The sequence below is a fragment of the Ceratosolen solmsi genome, unplaced genomic scaffold, assembly GCF_000503995.2.
Source record: "Ceratosolen solmsi marchali unplaced genomic scaffold, CerSol_1.0 scaffold1, whole genome shotgun sequence".
Classification (NCBI taxonomy): domain Eukaryota; kingdom Metazoa; phylum Arthropoda; class Insecta; order Hymenoptera; family Agaonidae; genus Ceratosolen; species Ceratosolen solmsi.
This window is the reverse complement of record NW_011948415.1, coordinates 10,995,794-11,016,031: the sequence shown is the minus strand read 5'-3', so window position 1 is coordinate 11,016,031 and position 20,238 is coordinate 10,995,794. Positions and strand designations below refer to the sequence as shown.

At 25.5% G+C, this 20,238-nt stretch overlaps 3 protein-coding genes across 3 annotated transcripts; 2 read left to right on the top strand and 1 right to left on the bottom strand.

Moving 5' to 3' along the window:
- The first annotated feature begins 1,001 nt into the window (after nt 1–1,001).
- On the top strand, nt 1,002–3,343 carry Catsup (zinc transporter catecholamines up). The gene is made up of 4 exons (XM_011507940.1): nt 1,002–1,596; nt 1,672–2,650; nt 2,714–2,789; nt 3,101–3,343. Exons 2-4 carry the CDS (start codon nt 1,700–1,702, stop codon nt 3,274–3,276), a joined length of 1,203 nt encoding a protein of 400 aa, XP_011506242.1. The 5' UTR covers nt 1,002–1,596; nt 1,672–1,699; the 3' UTR covers nt 3,277–3,343.
- A 4,520-nt stretch (nt 3,344–7,863) lies between these two features.
- Nucleotides 7,864–10,281, top strand: LOC105368811 (protein catecholamines up-like). Its single transcript, XM_011507939.1, has 4 exons — nt 7,864–8,010; nt 8,085–9,108; nt 9,583–9,658; nt 10,055–10,281. The coding sequence occupies exons 2-4, from the start codon at nt 8,128–8,130 to the stop codon at nt 10,228–10,230; spliced, it is 1,233 nt and encodes a 410-aa protein (XP_011506241.1). The 5' UTR covers nt 7,864–8,010; nt 8,085–8,127; the 3' UTR covers nt 10,231–10,281.
- A 321-nt stretch (nt 10,282–10,602) lies between these two features.
- On the bottom strand, nt 10,603–12,059 carry Ttc19 (tetratricopeptide repeat domain 19; the record flags this gene model as incomplete). Its single annotated transcript, XM_011507937.1, has 4 exons — nt 11,805–12,059; nt 11,237–11,499; nt 10,858–11,165; nt 10,603–10,787 (listed from the first exon to the last, which is right to left on the bottom strand). Coding segments are annotated over exons 2-4 (729 nt in total), but the record flags the coding sequence as incomplete, so codon positions are not given.
- Between the last annotated feature and the right edge of the window lie 8,179 nt (nt 12,060–20,238).

Genomic DNA, 20,238 nt, shown 5'->3' with positions numbered 1-20,238 from the left:
ATATTACCGTACGATAAAATTCAATGATCATTCTTATAATTCTATTACTCATTTTTACTGTTTTAAAAATCCATAACCGATAGCTTGTATAATACATAAATAAAGCAAGTAATGAATTCGTGTGCATGTGGAAAATCTTATGCTGCTTAATTTCATTTCAATTTCATAATTAATCGACATTGCACGAGCATAATTATTTAAATAATGCTTATAAATTTTTCTTCAACACTATCAACGATTGAGATATACCGTTTTACCTTATGAAGAAACATTCATCGAGTTAATGTATATCTGAAATTATTAATTTTTTTAATATTACAATTGAATTACTTTGTTGTTAGCAAGGGAAATTTGTATTTATGTATTTGTATTTATTACGATTTATTTACGCGTATCGTAATAATGAATTTATGAAATCAATCAAGACAATGTCAAACAATTTTTTAAGCACCAATTTTTTATTCACTTATAATATTACGTTGTATTATCGCCACATAAATCTGCAATTGCACAATAAACTGTAAAGTCAATTTTTTTTTTAAATCTACGACCAATAACAGAACAGTTTGTTTTCTTACAAATATAAACATAAATACGTGCATATTCTATATTAATAATCTCGTGAAAAGCAAATGGAAAGTAATTTAATTTATGTAATTTTTATTATCAATTAGGTAACGTTAAATAATATCCTACTCGATGTTAAGTGGTGTGGGTACAGAAGAAAATCTGGCCATTGGATAAAATATATTAAAATATATTTATTTTATTGAAATTCGTGAACGTTGCCTAATAGCTTCTATATTTACAGTACTTAAAAGTAGTAGTGGTAGTTAAAACACAAGGAAATTGCTTTATGGCTTTGCATTTATTCACGCGCGTATGCATATGCGCGCGCTTGCACGCACGCACAGCCACGCAGAGAGAGAGAGAGAGAGAGAGAGAGAGAGAGAGTGAGTGAGAGTGAGTGATCGAAAGGAAAACAATATACGATGTGGCGGTCCTGGCGAGGTCAACATTAGCTCTGCGCATGCTCCACTTATTATGTGATAAAGAATTGCTAATGTCACCGAATTCAAGTTTACTAATGCCCATAGAGTTAGATTATCGCTATGCAACTCTATGTTTTAGCCTCACTGTGGCACATCCTGCAATCACAAATAATTGTGCCTGCACGAATGCTCTCAAGTGCGTCTCTATATCGATACACGTCCAGTGATCAGTCCCATGTTCTTCCAATATTAGGCAGCTGTTGCACTATCTATAGTTAAAAATTTGATGTTTAGTATACCTTGCTCGTAACCAGCTTCCGGAGCAAGATAACTTCACCTCGTAGGATCGAGGATCTGAATTCCAGATTTGTTTCGTACCGGCTCGTGTTTGCCCTATACTGTTTGCCGAATAAATTATTTATGTCCCCGGAATATTGTTGGTACATTCGTGCAATAGCGCACGATTTACTTTTTATTGAACCTGAAATTCGCAAAGTTTATCGAAGCGTAGACGTAGACAAGCGACGGCATTTATGCGCTGTCTGCGACATTAATTATAAGATAGCCAGGAAGTTGGTACGATAAGCTCGGGATTATCACGCACGTAAGTCTCGGTTGTAATTTAAAATCGTAAAATTTATTTATGAATACTTCAGTTCCTTATGTTGAATTTTAACAGGTTTAACGAAATCGTGCGCTTATAAAAAATGAGCACTGCTAAAGAGGATAATGACGAGAAGAAAAAAGGCTCGTGGTTAAGGACAATATTAGTAACAATTTTTGTTTTAGTGATATTTTTTAGTTTGCCGGTACCTTGTAGAACGCATATTCACACTCATGATCATGATCACGATCACCATCATGATGATTCACTTGTTAGAGAGCCTCCAAATTTTAAATACTCCAAACAAGCTAATCAACCGTTAATGGGAAAACCGTTACATAGCCACGATCACAGTCATCATAAACATAAGGATGATAAAATGCACCAGAGAACCGTTAGCGACGTGTTTGTACAAGCAATGGGATCGACGTTCCTTATATCCATTGCACCATTCTTGACGTTGTATTTCGTTCCCTTGGATAATACTAAAGAATGCGAACCTCTATTGAAAATATTATTAAGTTTCGCCTCGGGTGGTTTGCTCGGTGACGCCTTTCTTCACTTGATACCTCACGCTCTATCGCGTGAACACGATCATAATCACTCCCATGAACCGAAAGGTGACCATTTACATGATACATCCGTAGGTTTATGCGTATTGGGTGGTATTATTATGTTCCTACTCGTTGAAAAGACTGTTCATCTAATCAAAGGAGGCCATAGTCATAGTCATAATGCACCTGAAAAGAAAATACAACAAGAAACCAGTAACGAAAAGAACGATACCAGTGAAAAAAATGAAAAAGATAATAGTGACAGTCTCGGTAAAGAATATGAGAGTGAAGAAGTCGTTAATGATATTAAAGTTGCAGGCTATTTAAATTTGGCCGCCGACTTTCTACATAACTTCACAGATGGTTTAGCAATAGGTGCAAGTTATTTGGCAGGAAATACAGTCGGATACGTAACTACTTTTACAATATTATTGCACGAAGTTCCTCATGAAATTGGTGATTTTGCTATTCTCGTACAAAGCGGATGTAGTAAACCAAAGGTAAGAAATGTAATTTATTCATTTATTTTTAATAAGCAATTCTAATATTTTATTGATTTTTAGGCTATAATGTTACAACTAGTAACTGCTGTTGGGGCTTTATTAGGAACATTTATTTCGCTTATTGTTGGTGGAATGGGTAAGAATAAAATTGTAAAAAAAAAAATAACTTTATATGAGATTTATAATAGATAACTCGTAAGTTGAATAAATAACGATATGCGAGATAAATAGAAACTTCAACTTTTAAACAATCATTTGCTTAAATTAGAGAGGCAGTAAATATTTTATAAAATGATATTTATTCAAAATTCATGTAAATACGAGTAAATAAAAATTTAATATAATAGAAATAAAGTAAAATTGTAAAATATATTGAAAATTGAACTTCAAATTATTTGTATAATATTATTCATTCTCTCTCTCTCTCTCTCTCTCTCTCTTTAATAGGTGATCTTGCTACAAGGTGGATCCTGCCCTTTACAGCGGGTGGCTTTATTTACATTGCTACTGTATCTGTGATTCCAGAATTACTAATAGACACAAAATTCTGGCAATCGGTTAAAGAAATTACTGCCATTCTTATTGGTGTATATATGATGGTGCTTGTTTCAGAGTACGAATAAATGGATTAATATTATTAAAAAAATTCATTTTGTATGTTTTAATATTGTTATTTTAACTATAACGAATATATTATTTTTAACAACACATCACAAAAGTTTAACAATTTATAGGAAATATATACATAAGTCTAGATTATTTCAAAACGTTTTCCTTTTGTGTATACATAGATACGTATTTTTAAATTGTATAAAACTGTACAAACGCTTTAATAAGCCTGCATCTATTAAAAGTAATGTACGTATATGCAATGTATATATTTATATATGTAATGCTTCTATCTGTTTTACAATATACTTTAGTGACGTTATCATAACTAAATTCTATTCTTATACACACATTTATAGAAAGAATGAAAGAATAAAAGAACAATTCAATAAAATAAATTTGTAGTTTATTTTTTCCATGCTTATGCAATTAATAACTGTGTTTGATAATGGTACCGCTTATACTTACCATTTCAATTCATTTTTATCGTTTGTGTATACTGTAAATATTTTCTAAATCCAAATAAAGGAACGAGTAGCATTCAATTTTTTTTATAAATTGTTTAACCATCTAAGATGACTAATGTATTATAATTTTAACGATGTTAAAAAATACCTTGAATTCTTCTAAAGAATCATTTTATTAACGCTTATAAAATTTACTGTTAAATAATTATTTAGCAATAATATGTTTATACAAATTTACATAAGAGTAATCAGAGAAATATCTGCATATTAATATTCAACATGATTTTTATATATTAATCTTATAATGAATTTATTCTACACTACATAGATTAATTCTTATGACTTACCAATATATTAATAGAAAAAGCAAAAGTCTCTAATTATCCATGCCCATAATTCAAATTATTTGAATTTAATTGATTTTATCAAAATGTTTAAAGATAAGCGCCATGACTCGATCTTATAATAACGTAATGATTTTTTTTATACTTTTTAGTTTTCAATTAAATTATTACTATCTAGAATATTTCTTACGATGTAGATATTTTAATTATATAATAATGATGTCATCGAGTACATTTTAATCTTATTTTTATGCTTCGAGATTTAAAATTATTAGTGTATATAATATCTTTAATAATACATATTTTTTAATTTTCATATTGTACGTACGTGGTGTAGTATTATAAAAATTCGAATTCAGTTGCAATATCTACTTGATTTTGAAAAATGAATCATGGAACAGTTAAATATTTAATTTTTGCACAATAATTTATTTTAAATAAAAATCGAATTATTTATATTTAGCCCAATCTTCTAATGTCTATAGTCTCGATAAGAAATAATATATTGGTATGTATGACTATATATATTTATTGAATGAAATCAATCATTAAAAAATTTTCTTATATACTTAATTAAGTTGTTTAAATCCTAGTATAACAATATATATTATTATATCGGCAAGACTTCACTGCGCGATTCATAACTCATTTTAATTTAGCTCTACGCGTTAGCAGAAACGTACGACGCATAATTGCATTAAGCATCATTGTTTCTTTATTTTATATCATACAATGACATTCCAAGAATTTATTAATAGTATGGTTGGATTGATAATTATATTGATAAGTAAAAACAGTTAAAATAGTATTTGTAAGAAAAATAAGTAATTTATGAATTATGAGACACAGCGTTTGAATATCAATTATTGAAATTCTTTCTCGCCTTTGTTAAAAATGTTTACCTTTCTAGTGATATGCACAGATTAAAACCAATCTTTACGTAACTTTTACTGGACGCAATATAGATATATAAATGTAAAAACTTTTTAATAATACTCCTAATTTAATATAAATGAAATAAATATAAATAAGAAGTCTTCGCTTATTAAAATGGAATATTAAAATATTTAAACAATTAAATAAATTACATTTGTAATAAAGTTAAATCTGATCTATTTAATTAATTGTAATAATGATGAGAGTACTTGATATTTGCAGTAAACTTTAAAATAATTTTCTTACGCAATCTTGCTCAAAATTACATATTAATTGTGATAAATTTATTTTGGAAGCACCAAATTAATAATAAACAAAATATATTACATGTTGCGTGAATTATTTCAACTATTCAATTGAATTCATTAGCTTATCATTATGTGCATTTATTCTTATTAGTAAATTATAATTTTTAAATATTCTTTTAAACATTGTCCAATCATTTTTTAAATTTTCCAATAAAGACTTCGAGTTGTATTTTTATTTAATGGATTTGAAAGTAGTAAATAAAAGTATTTTTTATTATAAAATTATGAAAAATTGAACTTTAATAACGACATTACAAAATCTCCACATATAATAATTATAGTAAAAGTTTGTTAAAGTAAGCGTTTAAAATCATTTATTGGCATCATTGAAGCCATTGGTGCAATTAGTTTATAAACAATCTAGTTCTTATTTTTCATTAACATAAAATTATTGTTCAAGTCTTAATTATTTACCATCCTAACAGATATATTTTAATGTTAAATACTACTTTAGAAAAGTGGCATTGTTATAATTTGTCATAATTTGTGAATTTTCTCAATTTAATGCGGGTATATATTATTTATAAATGTTATAAATGTCTGGTAAGGTAATAAATATAGAAGTTGGAAATATTGCAACAGAACTATACGTGACTAAATTCTGTCATATTTCAAATGCATTATGTGTTCATAAATCATACAAAATAATATTGAACAATAGAATTAATAAAAAAAATTCAAAGAATATCATGAGTATAAAATACATAATTGTCATTATTGTAATTGAAAATCTAAGACATAAAAATTTTCTTTAATTAGTTTTTGCGTTTAATTTTGCATCGAATAGATGCTCGATTATATTATTTATTTATTTTAAAAGTTGTGAGTTTTTTTTTTTAAACACAATTATATTAAGCAATAGAATTTATAATAATTATTCTAAAATATTTTTAATTTTAAGTATCGCAGTTATCTGAATATTTCATTGATACTCTGATAAATTTTTATACTAATTATTAGGCAAATCTCAGTAGATAATGTCACATATAAAAATATTTATTTTTAGAATATTTGAGTTAACATTTTGCAATATATATTTTGTTAATGCATATTGTGAAAGCTTAGAACCAACACCGTAGTCAAGTATAAATATAATACAAGGCAATATGGCTATACAATGAAAATCATAAATTAAAAATGGTCTTATTTAAAAGAAATCGAGGATAAGTCCGATATAAATACCAATTGAATAAATACGAAAAAATTACATTTATATCACAACTGTATTAAAGCACGTATTTCTTAAGAAAACTAACAGCAGTTGTTCAACAAATCATGATTGTACAAATCATTAATGTCATAAAATTTTTATGATTAATTTTATTACGAATGAATATGTACTAATTGATTAATATATTATTAGACGAAATTAAAATCCAAATTTACAATCGAGTTATTTGCCTAACATATCGTTAATATAATTAATTTAATTAATCAATATCTAAAAATATATTTTTTATAATATTCAATTAATGGCATTTTTTTAAAAAATTTTTTTTTTTATAAAGTAAGGATTCAAGGGGTTATTAGCTTAATTTAGAAAAGAAAAAAAAAACAAATATATTTATAAATCCTTAAAATATTAATAAATTATACTATTTTTGAAAATAAATTTTATTTACTTGTAAATGCCAGTACTGATTTTTTAAAATATTTAAAATGCAGAGTAAAATGTTACATAACATAAGAATTTCATTAGTGATCTTGAATGTATTTGATTGATATTAACAAATTTTTTAAACTAAAATTATTAACATCGTGATAAATGATTTATATTATTTTGTATGGTTTATCTACAAAAACGAAAATTTTTTAGAAAACTCTTAGTTTAACAATTTACATATGAAACGTATCAACTTATTCGAAGAAGAAGAATAAATAAGAATATTTTGAATTTTGCGGAGATGTTACAATTTAAATTGCCAATTGACATCCAAATTAAGATCCGAAGAAACATAAATTATTAATGAGACCTAAATAATCTTTGAAAGGGAATGTATTTTTTCGGTTGGAATAGCATTTGCCACACTGGAGTTAAAATCACAAGCAATACTATTCATCCATAATACACGAAAGATAAAAGATTTCATTATTTTAATAAAGCATAAATTCTGCGCTAAATAATTGTTGATGAATTGCTTTAATTCTTTACATTTCATACGTCTTTTAAATTTTTTATTTATAATAGACATTCATAATTTTTACGGTGGCATACGTGGATTAGAGTGTTACGATTTTGAAGATCAAGATTGTACACTATAAACATTATCCCATCGAGCTATGCAAATATAAACAATACCATATATGTATGTGTATATATTTAAATTTAAAGCCTGTAACTAATGTGAAGCATAGTTGATCAACGTAAGAATTGTACGTATAGAATTATTATGGTCGGTAGGCGAATTAGAAATTGTATGTACTATTCAATATGTAAATAAACAGTTAATCTTTATTACCTGTTGAGCCCGTTTCGTTAGGCAACTTATACTTTCTAATTTTAATTATCAATAATATCTATTCATTATTTAATTAGTATTTTTCCTTTTGTTATTTACCGAATATGCTATTTATGTGTTTGAATTCTTATTAGATTTACTGTGCACTAGCACACGGTTTCATTTTTATTACTTATGACTGGTTAATTGTAAGATAACACGCAAGTGATTAAGAAAAACACAATACCACGTATCGTAAGTTAAAGTTGAAATTCATTTTCTTCAGAGTTATTTTTTTACTTTCAGTTGTTTACCAATGTTTTCATTAGGTTAACGAAAAAGTATACGAATAACGAAAAGGGTCTATGAAAAATGATTACTACTACAACAGATAATGAGAAAAAAGGCTTAAAGCTTACATTATCACTTTTATTATCACTTTATACATTAACTGTCTTTTTCAATTTATTTATACCGTGCCAGTCACAATTCCATGATCATTACTACGATCATGATCATAGACATATCGACGAGTCTCCAAGCTTTAAGTATTCTAAGGAGGCTAACGAGCATTTAATTGAAAAAATGGCACATGCTCATGATCATGATTCTGATGAAAATCCTGATCACCGACATCATTTTGATAAAGATAAGAACCCACATTGGCGACCTCTTTCAGATTATATTAACCATTTAGGAGATGTATTTGTACAAGCAATGGGATCGACCTTTATAATATCCATGGTACCATTCTTGACATTATATTTTATTCCTGTGGGTAATACTAAAGAATGCGAACCTCTATTGAAAATATTATTAAGTTTCGCCTCGGGTGGTTTGCTCGGTGACGCCTTTCTTCACTTGATACCTCACGCTCTATCGCGTGAACACGATCATAATCACTCCCATGAACCGAAAGGTGACCATTTACATGATACATCCGTAGGTTTATGCGTATTGGGTGGTATTATTATGTTCCTACTCGTTGAAAAGACTGTTCATCTAATCAAAGGAGGCCATAGTCATAGTCATAATGCACCTGAAAAGAAAATACAACAAGAAACCAGTAACGAAAAGAACGATACCAGTGAAAAAAATGAAAAAGATAATAGTGACAGTCTCGGTAAAGAATATGAGAGTGAAGAAGTCGTTAATGATATTAAAGTTGCAGGCTATTTAAATTTGGCCGCCGACTTTCTACATAACTTCACAGATGGTTTAGCAATAGGTGCAAGTTATTTGGCAGGAAATACAGTCGGATACGTAACTACTTTTACAATATTATTGCACGAAGTTCCTCATGAAATTGGTGATTTTGCTATTCTCGTACAAAGCGGATGTAGTAAGCCAAAGGTAAAATAATCTTGTTGTTTCATATAGGTTGTAAAATATTTTGAACTAATAAAACAATATTTATTTTAGTTAAACAAATTTAGTTAAATTATATGGAATGATATAATTTTTAAATAATAGTTAAGTTTTATATTTTATCAAATTCGAATAATTTAAAAAATTTTAAATGATATGAAATTAAAACAAAACTTTATCTTTATTCTAAGAAATAATTTATTTATTTTTACAATTAGTAAGAACACAGGTATAATTATACAATATTTTCATCAAGTGAATGCATAAATGTTCAAATTCCTAAAAAATATATTAATTAAATTTAATAAAATTTAATTTAAATTTAATTTAAATTTTAATTTAAAACATATTTGTTTTATAATGTCTCTTTAAAAGAAATTTAAAATAAATAACTAAAAGAATGTAACATGTATATGTTTATTCCCTTTCGTTAATGCTCTATGTTTTATGTATTTTCAGGCTATAATGTTACAGTTAGTAACTGCTGTCGGTGCTTTATTAGGAACATTTATATCTCTACTTGTTGGTGGAATAGGTAATTATAAAATATATAAAAGTAAGTTTACTATACATTTGAACATATTGTCCTATAAAAATACAAAATTAATAAAAGCCAGTCAAGATATGATTAATAAATACTGAAAAGTAAACAAATTGGAAATACTTGCTTTAAAAACATTAAATTTAATTAAAATTCAATTCAATCAAATATATTTGTTACTTGAAATAATTAAAAACAACTTTTGTAACTAGCGCTAGGCAATATCAATAGAATATTGAAAATACATGTTGCAAACATTATCAAATGACAATTATAGCCATATTTAAAAGACAAAAACAATAGTATTTCTAATTTAATAGATAGAACGACAAAATCAAGAGAAGTATTTACTTCTATTAATAATTGAATTCTCATGTTCCTTTTTAACAGATGATCTTGCTGCAAGGTGGATTCTGCCTTTTACGGCAGGCGGTTTTATTTACATTGCTACCGTTTCTGTGATTCCTGAGTTATTAACAAATACAAAGTTCTGGCAGTCAGTAAAAGAAATTATTGCAATTCTTGTTGGTGTATCTATAATGGTACTTGTTTCAGAGTACGAATAAATTTAAGAATTTTATAAAACAATTATTTTTGTGCAATTTTACATTTTTATTATAGTTGTTAAATACATTGTTATTTATAATGAAACATCACAATTATTTAAAGCAGTTAAATAATTATTAAGACTAGATTATTTAAAAAATATCTTTTTCATTTGTAAAGTAACATAAATATTTGTGTATATATATATATATATATATATATATATTAAATTTGTATATAATTATTAGAAAGGTTTAACAAGTGTAAATAATATGTATATATAAATGTTATGCTTCCATCTTTTCTAAAATATATTTGAACTGTTTTTCTTTTTATATTTACAAATAAACGAAATACTTTAAATAATTTTTGTATGTTTATTTAATCAATAATTTATTTACTTCCTTTAAACATAAATTTGCTTCTTCTAACAATTCTTTATTATTTATTTTTTTTGATAATTTCCAACCTTTTAAACACGAATGTTTTGCTTCGTTAATCAAGCCCTTTTTCATATAAACATTGCCTAAATTAACATGTATCGAAGATACATTATCCATATTTGGTAATTTTTCTCCTAAAAATACAGAATGTCTCAGCTTATGAATATTAAACGTATTAAACGTATAAATTTAATATAGTTTTACCAATTTCCACAGCTTTATTAAGATAATGAAGAGCATCGTCTAAATTCCCTTTCATGAAACTTATCAATCCTAAATCATTAAGAAGAACAACAGATTGCTCGTGTGTTTCTCCATTATGTTTTACGCATGCGACGTAAGCTTTTTCCATGTATTTCATTGCTTCACTGTATCTTGAAGCTGCTAATAACATATGTGCATACCAATCCACATTAACTTCCCAAAGTGCTACAACATTATCATCCTGTTTTTCCTCATCAATTAATTTTTGCAAAATTTTTAGACAATATTGGTAACCATTTTCTGCATTTCTTCAACAAAGAAAGGTATTTAAAAGAAATATTTTTAAATACATAAATAAATAAGATTTGTTTATACATACAAATAATCCCCCCTATGTTCCAATATTTTTGCCAATTTTAGACTCATAGTAACAATTCTTAAGTCATCTTCCGGTGCTCCATTCATAATTATCCTTTGCATTACGGCCTTAAATAACTTTTGAGCTTTATCGTAATCTTCGGTTTCAAAAGCTAAATTAGCCATTAAATCATAAATATATGTTATTCCATCTTGATTTTGCTCAGTTTGAGCTATACGTAATGCTATATGCAGCATTTGTTCAGCTTTTTTAAATTCTTTCTTCTAAAATAAAAAAATTATAACCATAATAAATATTTATTGATATTTTTCAAAGTGATATAAAAAATCTTTAAAATACCTTTGCAATGTAATCATTTTATATTATATTTTTATACATTATGATCGTATTCAAATTTTTATTGCATACATATGGTCATTGCAATAACAATTAACTTTTTGTAAAGCAATCATAAAAATATAACAAAAATGTATACTACTTTTGTATTCAAAGAAAATAAGAAAAGTATTTGGATATAATTCTGTAGCTGATGGTGTGTCAAAATTGCCACTTCAATCATGCTTTATACCTGAATCAGATATACGGATTTCTTAATTGTTGTTATAAGTTCCGATTCTTCTTCTTTCTTCTTTGCAAATCCAAATAAAGGAAAGCTTATTCCAAGTAATATTGGAATATCATAATATTTATAATAATAATACGAATACCCACAATCTTTAAAGATATTTATTTTTGTTGACAGTCGATCATTTTGATGTTCAGTAACAATAAAGTATTTTTTAATATTCTTATGTAACCATTGCTTATTATTATTAATTTTAATAGTTCTTTGGGTAGGTGTCAATGTATTCTTTATCAATTTCATAAATGATATCATTTCTTTTAATGACATTAATACTTTAACTACAAATTCTTGCTACATTTTTGTACATGTTAATTTCTCTTCACTTTCAAAACTCAAAAACCAAATTAACAAGAAAATAGAACTCCGACTATTTACGGTCTGCCACAGAAATGGGAACGTCATATGTATAATAGAGGACAGCTGCATACGTCACAGGTCACGTAAGTTTAGGCATAGATACATATAAGTAGAATTTATTTTTCTTCTTTGGAGAATCTTTAAAAATTTAGTTTCTTAAGAGACGTCAAGGAGTGGTTATGCGATTTTCATTTACCATATTTACGACAAATTTACGGGAAGAAATGAAAAAGTTACTGTCACCAACCGTGGCATGCAAATTTCGTCACCGAATAAAGCAGGTCAGTGAATCAGTAGTCATATATTATTTTTATTTCCTTTTTTATTTTTTTAATGTTCGAAGCATTTTATTACGTATCATATACTCTCATTTTTTTTTTTTTTTTTAACTAAGTAATCTTTCTCGCTGTTTAAATTTATACGTCCTCGCGAATTCGAGATCTAAACACCGACATTTAAAAGTAACTCGTTTGAATTTCAAATCTTGTTCATTTGTAGTTGGAAAAAAATAAATAATTGGCTTAAATTTGACAAAATTCACAGCACATGATTGTTCAAATTGAATTTTCACCGACAATTCATTTAATATAAAGACAAACAAATGCGCTGACTAAAAGCGTTACAAAACTTATTTTCCGTAAATTCTTTATGACAAATGACGAGTCACGTTTCTATTAACTTAACTTTATTCTATTCGTTATTTTCGGTGTTTTCATTAATTCTTTTATGATTGATCGAAGTAAACAAAGACGTTTTTAATATGATTGTATTGCATTAATTTTCTTCATAAATAGTTAGAAATTTACATTTAGTAATAAGTGATTTAGGCAGAATGAGCGAGTCTAGCGAAGCTCTCATGATTGTATGAGAGGGAAAGTCGCCATATTGAAACGGTGGTTTTATAATTTACACAACTGAGACGAACGAGTTTGTCCCGTTTTTGTGCTCAGTAATGAGCGCAAAAATTTATAATCCGCCATTTCTTTTTGTCATACGAGTGTAAAAGCCGCGATAATTAAAATGTTTAAATTATTTTCAAATTAAAATATAAAATTTTTCACTACGAGCGTTGAATATAATTTATATTTAAATTTTCGATTCGAACATTCGACTGAGAATGAAAATTTAATAAAATACGATGAAACATATATATTATAATAGAACTGCGGTGAAATATATATAAATAACTAAATATTTCGATTAAGAAAATTATAAGATTCTTTTATAATAATAAGTCGTTTATTTTCATTATAATTTTGTATGCTGATTTTATAAAAATTATTGTAACATTAATACTGCTATATTCAGGATATTATTGTTCATAGGAGCACCAGTTGCAATATTCACGTATATAATATATATTTTTACTATATTTAATTAACCGTATAATTGTAAGAAATAATTCAGTGTTGGTTTAAAATAGATCTTTTACTACTACATTATATAAAATAAATCTTCCTGACATAAATTTACACTATAAAGTTTTATGAATTATTAAATACCAACTTTAAGAATGTTATCAACAACATAAAAGATTCTTGGATATTAAATTTCAATAAAACTTATCAAAGCCAATAATTTATAAACATAGCTTAATAATTTAACATTGTTACATTGTTATATAATATTAAACTGAGAAATAGGTTTTTTTTTTCATCATTATATTACTTTTTAAAGAGGTATTTAAATTTACTATATTAATATGAGTTAATATAAAAATAAATAATACACTGAATACATCAATAATTTGCAAACATCGATTTTGTAAGTATTTTTACTTCATTCAGCAGACAATAAAGAAAAAAAAAAAGATAGAAAATTTTTTAACAATAATCATAAGAATATATATTTCTTTAAAATCCACCTTAATTGTTGTTAAGTTAAATATCCTTCTTAATTTGATGTTTTGGAACACATTATAAAAAAGGAAATCAGTGCTTTCAAACTGAATATTAATATTAATATTATTTTTTAGCCTTATGAACAAATTATTTTAAATATGCCAAAAGTTATTAATACTGTATCTTATCGAATTCGCATTATTTTATTATATTTAAACATATTTTAGATATTAACATTATTATGAAATACAACTAATAACATATTTTTATTTTTAAATGTAATTATAATCTTCATTTATGGTATTAAAGTGAGAAGTAGAATGGTAAATGTTTGTTCGTGCAGTTTTATTACAACTTATAGATGGAATATCTTGAGCAAATTGAATATTCTTGACTACAATCGATTCAGTTCTATTTCTTGCACGTTGCACGGGTTCCGAAATTCTCGTAATAGGCATATTTCTCTTAATAATTACTAATACAACAGATGAGTAGACGTTCCAAGAAACGTACTTGTCTGCTTATACATTTGAAGTAAAGAACGTGTATAACTGAATATACAGATATACATCAGTAAATGTAAATGTCGTCTTCGCGAGAATACGAGTAAGTGAAGATATATAACTCTGTCCTGTAAATGAAAAGAAGACAAAACATTAGAGTCGAAAATATACTAATCAATATTTACTGACTGAAAAGTACTGACACATTTTGTAAAAATAATTGTAAAAAGTACATGTATAATTTAGTAATTGTTTGATGCTAACAATTATTTCATAATACTTTTTATTATATTTTCTAATATTCATTGAGAATCTTTTATCCCGTTATATTCGTGTTAAAAAGAATATTAAACATTATTTTATGTAAACAAAAAATCATTTATCAATATTAGCCAAATGCATTTATAATTTTAATATAAATATTATTTTAATATTCTTTAATATTATTTATTTTACTATTATCACTAACAGATTCTTATTTTACAATAATAGTAAATTAAATTTAATAGTTTATAGTGATAACTTATCAGCTAAGAAATTCAGTGGACATATAGCAAATTTAATCTTATATAATACATAAATCAGTATCTCATAAGTGACAGATTTTACTATATGACATACAACATATGAAATCTTTTGTCAAATAACTGCATTACACACATATATATATATATATATATCATTTACTAGTATTCAGTTTTAATTGAAACAGAATAAATTAAATTTATTGTAAAGTTATATACTATATTTAGAATATTCAATTAATTGATAAAATATTGAAGTAATGACCAAACGTATATTTTCTAATTGCGGTAAGCCTGTTTATTTGAGAAAATAATTTGCTTTTTTTATGCATCAGTTTGTAGCATCGTGTAGAAATAAAAACAAATATTAATATATTTGTCTTAATAATTTGAAATAAATGTTATAAAATAATATAGTAAATTTAATACAATTATACGGCGTAATTGAGAAAAATTAATATTATAAAATTTAAACTCGTTAATCGCTTTGTGATATCTTTTAGTAAAAATGATTCTTAATATCCGTAACATATTAAAATATTTATATTAGGCTTCTTCTAATTCTACTTTTATATTGATAATCTAATATCATATCTCATATAATAGATAAATGAGGTCATGGTATAATTTATTATAATTCAACGAGGAGTACTTTTATGACTCTTAAGTTCATTACTACTCCTTTGTACTTGATTGAAATCGATAGTAAATTATTTAGTTTTTATTACAGATGCTGCTTTGCTTTGTTAATAAGCTTAAATCAACAATCGCAGTGTAAAACTACAACGTCTTTACAAATCATCTTATCTTTTTAGATAGTTAAGTATTAATTTTGTATCATAGCACAATATTTTCATACTTTACACGATCTTTTTATTTTTAATAGTGTAGCAGGGATAAAGATAGAGATGAAACAGAATTTTCGTTTTTATTCTGTTTAAACTAATCTGTACTCGCTCCATTACTTTCCACCTATCGTCCTCTCTTACTCACTATTTGTCTCCTCCTCCCCCCTCCCCCCTCTCTCTTTCTGTTTGTATTTATCCATCTATCTATACATCTATCTATGTATCTTTATTTTTGAAAATCAGAAGGAAAGTTAAAGAGTGATAAATAATTTGTTATCATTCGATACACTGTAGCGATGAATCCTTTAAAGAATTCTTTGTTTATTGAAAAATGTTCCAATTGAATTTAAAATAGGGATGACCTTTCAGTTTTATAGTTTCGTATACAATATTTTTGTAATTATCGTTTTTCTTCAGCTTACTTATGCAATTAATGCATACAATGCAACATACTTATGCAATTAATTATCTATATTTACCTATATTGATTACCTAATTACAAATACCCATAATTTAATCGTGTCTCTTTTACATTTCTCCAATAAAATTGAGCCCATCGGCTACACAAAAAATGATTATTTCATATGCTCCAAAGTAAAATCATACTGTGTTTTAATGTAACCGAAGCTTCATTCAAGAATTCAAATATACGTGCATTAAACGTTTTTCATAGTCGATTTAGTTAATAACTTTTAAATAATAAGATTTCGTAATCAGATTTTTAATAAGATTGCACAGCTGTTTATGTAGCATACAGAAATTTAATTTCCTAGCATTTTTATAAAAAAATTTCAATTCTTTCATGTAGTCAGAATGTGTCCGTAGGTCAACCGAAAGTTTATCTTGAGTTAACTTTATTTATAAAAAAAAAATCAATCTCGTATTAAAGATAAGTATAAATTATTATAAAGCAGGTGTTGTTACACTATTTAACTTATATATTGACATATAATAAACATTTCCGTTTCCAGAATAAGATTGATTATGTTTGTTTTTTCTTTCCGAAACACTGAAAATGCTTATTTGTATAAAAATTCTATCCACTTTTTAGATATTTTATTTCTCAATCGTTTACTCTATCATTTTGTTATCATATATACAAGCGATAATAAAAATGGTCTTTTATTCCATTGTATTGTCGATTAATGTGTTAAAGTTACTTACAACGAAACCATTTTTATTATTGATTTAATATTCAACTCATTTATCACTGATTCTGAGATTTTGTCTAATAAATATAAATAAATAGGAGCTTATTAAAGAATGAAGTGTAATAAAAATAATAACTCCTTCATGATTAAATCAGTTGAATGCGTAACCTTAATAATCAAATAAAATCAGTTCACTCTAGTAGGTAAAAAATGTAAAATTTTACCAAAATATTTATTTTTCATAAAGCTAGATATAGCGATTGTAATGAGAATACGAATTTGTGTTCGTTGACTCTGAGTCCTTAATTAGTGACGTTGTATGACTGGCTGATTAAGCTTATGATTAAGCTGGCAAGGCAGTGGGCCAATTGGTCGACTTGTTTCTTATCGTTAGTAGATCGGCTGCGATATCCAATGTCTCTTAATTTTTTGTAACTTTGAGTACAGACATAAGTACATATACATGGTACTATACCCGTGTTATATTATATTTTATTGTACATTAGTAAACATTTTTTTCTTTTTAACTATAATTTTCAGTTCATTTGCTCGTTTCGATTTGTCTAAACATTATTATTAATATTAGTTCATAAGCTTTGATTTTGAAATTGTGAAGTCGATAATTTCGATGACTTCAAAGTAGTGTAAAAATAAGCATTTTAGAGGAAAAAATCATTTACGTAATTTTTCTAATTTTTACTCACTTCTACTTCAATTATTAATATATTTAGCAAAATATTTTAATTTAGCGTCGAAATAAAGTCTTAGATTTTAAAAGTATTTTCAAATTTGTCTCTTTTAGAAGGCATGTCATTATTAATTAAAGTTATCTAGTATGCACATATTATACAACAAAAATATTTGATGAATTGTTTTGTATTCACCTTAAATTAGCAGATAATTTAAAGCATTTTTTTCATATTCGAAGTTTTTTTGTAATTAATAAGCAGTATTTAGTATTCATAAATTAAATATATAAAATCAAATAAATTTAGATTAAAACATATTAACTTCAAATAATTTATGATCATAAATTGGTGGTATATAATTTTTTTTTTTTAATAATAATAGTTCTAATATTTAATCAATGAAAAATCTGTTAATTATATGATACACATATAAAATTTTCCAGTAAGATACTTTAAGTAGAACTAAATTTATCGATAACAATTATTTGCAAGTAATAAGAAAATTAATAAAAATGTAATTGAATGACTTTATGAAATTCAGCTTAAGATATACGTTAATTTTTAATAAAGTAACAATAATAGAATTTTATATATCTAATAGAAATATACGGATGACAACGAAGATAATGTTTTTCTCTAGATTTATGTTAATAATTAAGAGTCATATTAAAAATATTTTTCAAGTTTTTATAGTAATTTATAGATAATTTATATTTTTAATTATTAATCGTTGTAAAAGTTTATTCATAATTACATTTAATTAATGAATTCAAGAAATTAGCACTAATCACCATAACCGTTGAGTTTAAGATACTTTAAAAGTTTGAAAATAGGCAAATATAATAATTTTACGAATTATCGTTATAGTATTTTGAGGTTGAAATAGAAAGATTCATTTATAAATAAAACTTATCCGAAATTATGAATCCTAAAAGTAAAAAATAATTTTTTTACTTTAATATTTTTTGTTCTCTCTCTCTCTCTCTCTCTCTCTCTATCTCTATCTATCTATCTATCTTGGGAGATTCTATAGGGAACGTATTTTGCTGTAGCAGTTGGTTAACACTCGGGCAGGTAATAACTTGACCTGACCAGAAAAAAAAAAAAAAACATTTGCTGCTAATTATTGTTTTTAACACTTGTATAATATGCATTCAATTTGTTAAATTAAAGTTACTAATTTTGAACCGTAGTTCTAACGTATTTTCTAAGATTACTTTGACGTTGAGGAGTATTTTTCAAAACAATCCACTATTATTGTCATACTCTCGATAATAAATATCTTACGCTCGTTCATTTATGTAATAATTAATAATTAAAACTGAATAAATTGTTAATTTTTTTTACTAATTAAATGTATTACCTGACAAAGTATATTTTAAGAATATTATATTCGGCTTATTTAAGTGCAAATCGTTTAAAGTATTTTGCTTAATTTATTCTTAATGACCATAACAAAATCTGATCTCAATGTGATATATATTTTATTTGAAAAATGCTTTTTTTTGAAAAGCTTAAGTTAAAATATTGAACAAAGCTTGTTTATTAAATATTTTATATTTGTATTAATCGCTAAACTATAATATGTAGTGCATGCATTGATTAATTCTTCTGTCGATTATAATTTTTTTCGATTGGCATTGTCAACTATCATTCCATATTGCCCTGTCACTTTTCTCATAAAAATTTTTTGCTATTAAATTTATTGATTCTTATTTTTGCAAATCTAAAATAAAATTTTGAATGTAAAAAGACAACTAATTCTCCCGAATCTCAAAAGGAATATAAAGTTTTAATGCAGTAAAATAACCTTGAGTTATTAACTACAATGTTCACCTTTTAAATGTGTAATATAGCAACTTTATGAAAACGGTTATTTTAGTATTTTATAGATGAATTTATAATGAGATAAATTAAATTTTATACAATCAATATGAATTGATTTATCATTTTTAATATTCTCTGAATTTCTAAAAATAGTTAAAATAACGACGATATGAAAGATTGAAATTATTAAATTTCATATTAAAGTATCGTGAGTTTGGTTTTAATCAACAATTTTTAATTTACAAAATGCGTATTATTGACCCTAAATATAACTATAATGTGGATTTTTACTATTATTATTGTTATTTTCTTTAGTTAAGCTAAAAATTACGACTACTTTGTATAGATAAATGTACATGAATGTACTTTACATAAAGCGAAGGTGAATTTAAAATTATTGATTCTCACATCTTAAAATATGCCTACATAACTTGCGTATATATTCTAATAATATTTATTATACGTATAATAGTACTACGACAGCTAAAATGATCAAATATATCTTATTTAATACTCAATAACAAACATTATTTCTAACTTTTACATACTAAATATTTACTTAATCAAGGGACTTTTTACACACGAAAATAATATATAAACTTTACAAATTTATGTCCTTAATAACAAATTCTTTAAT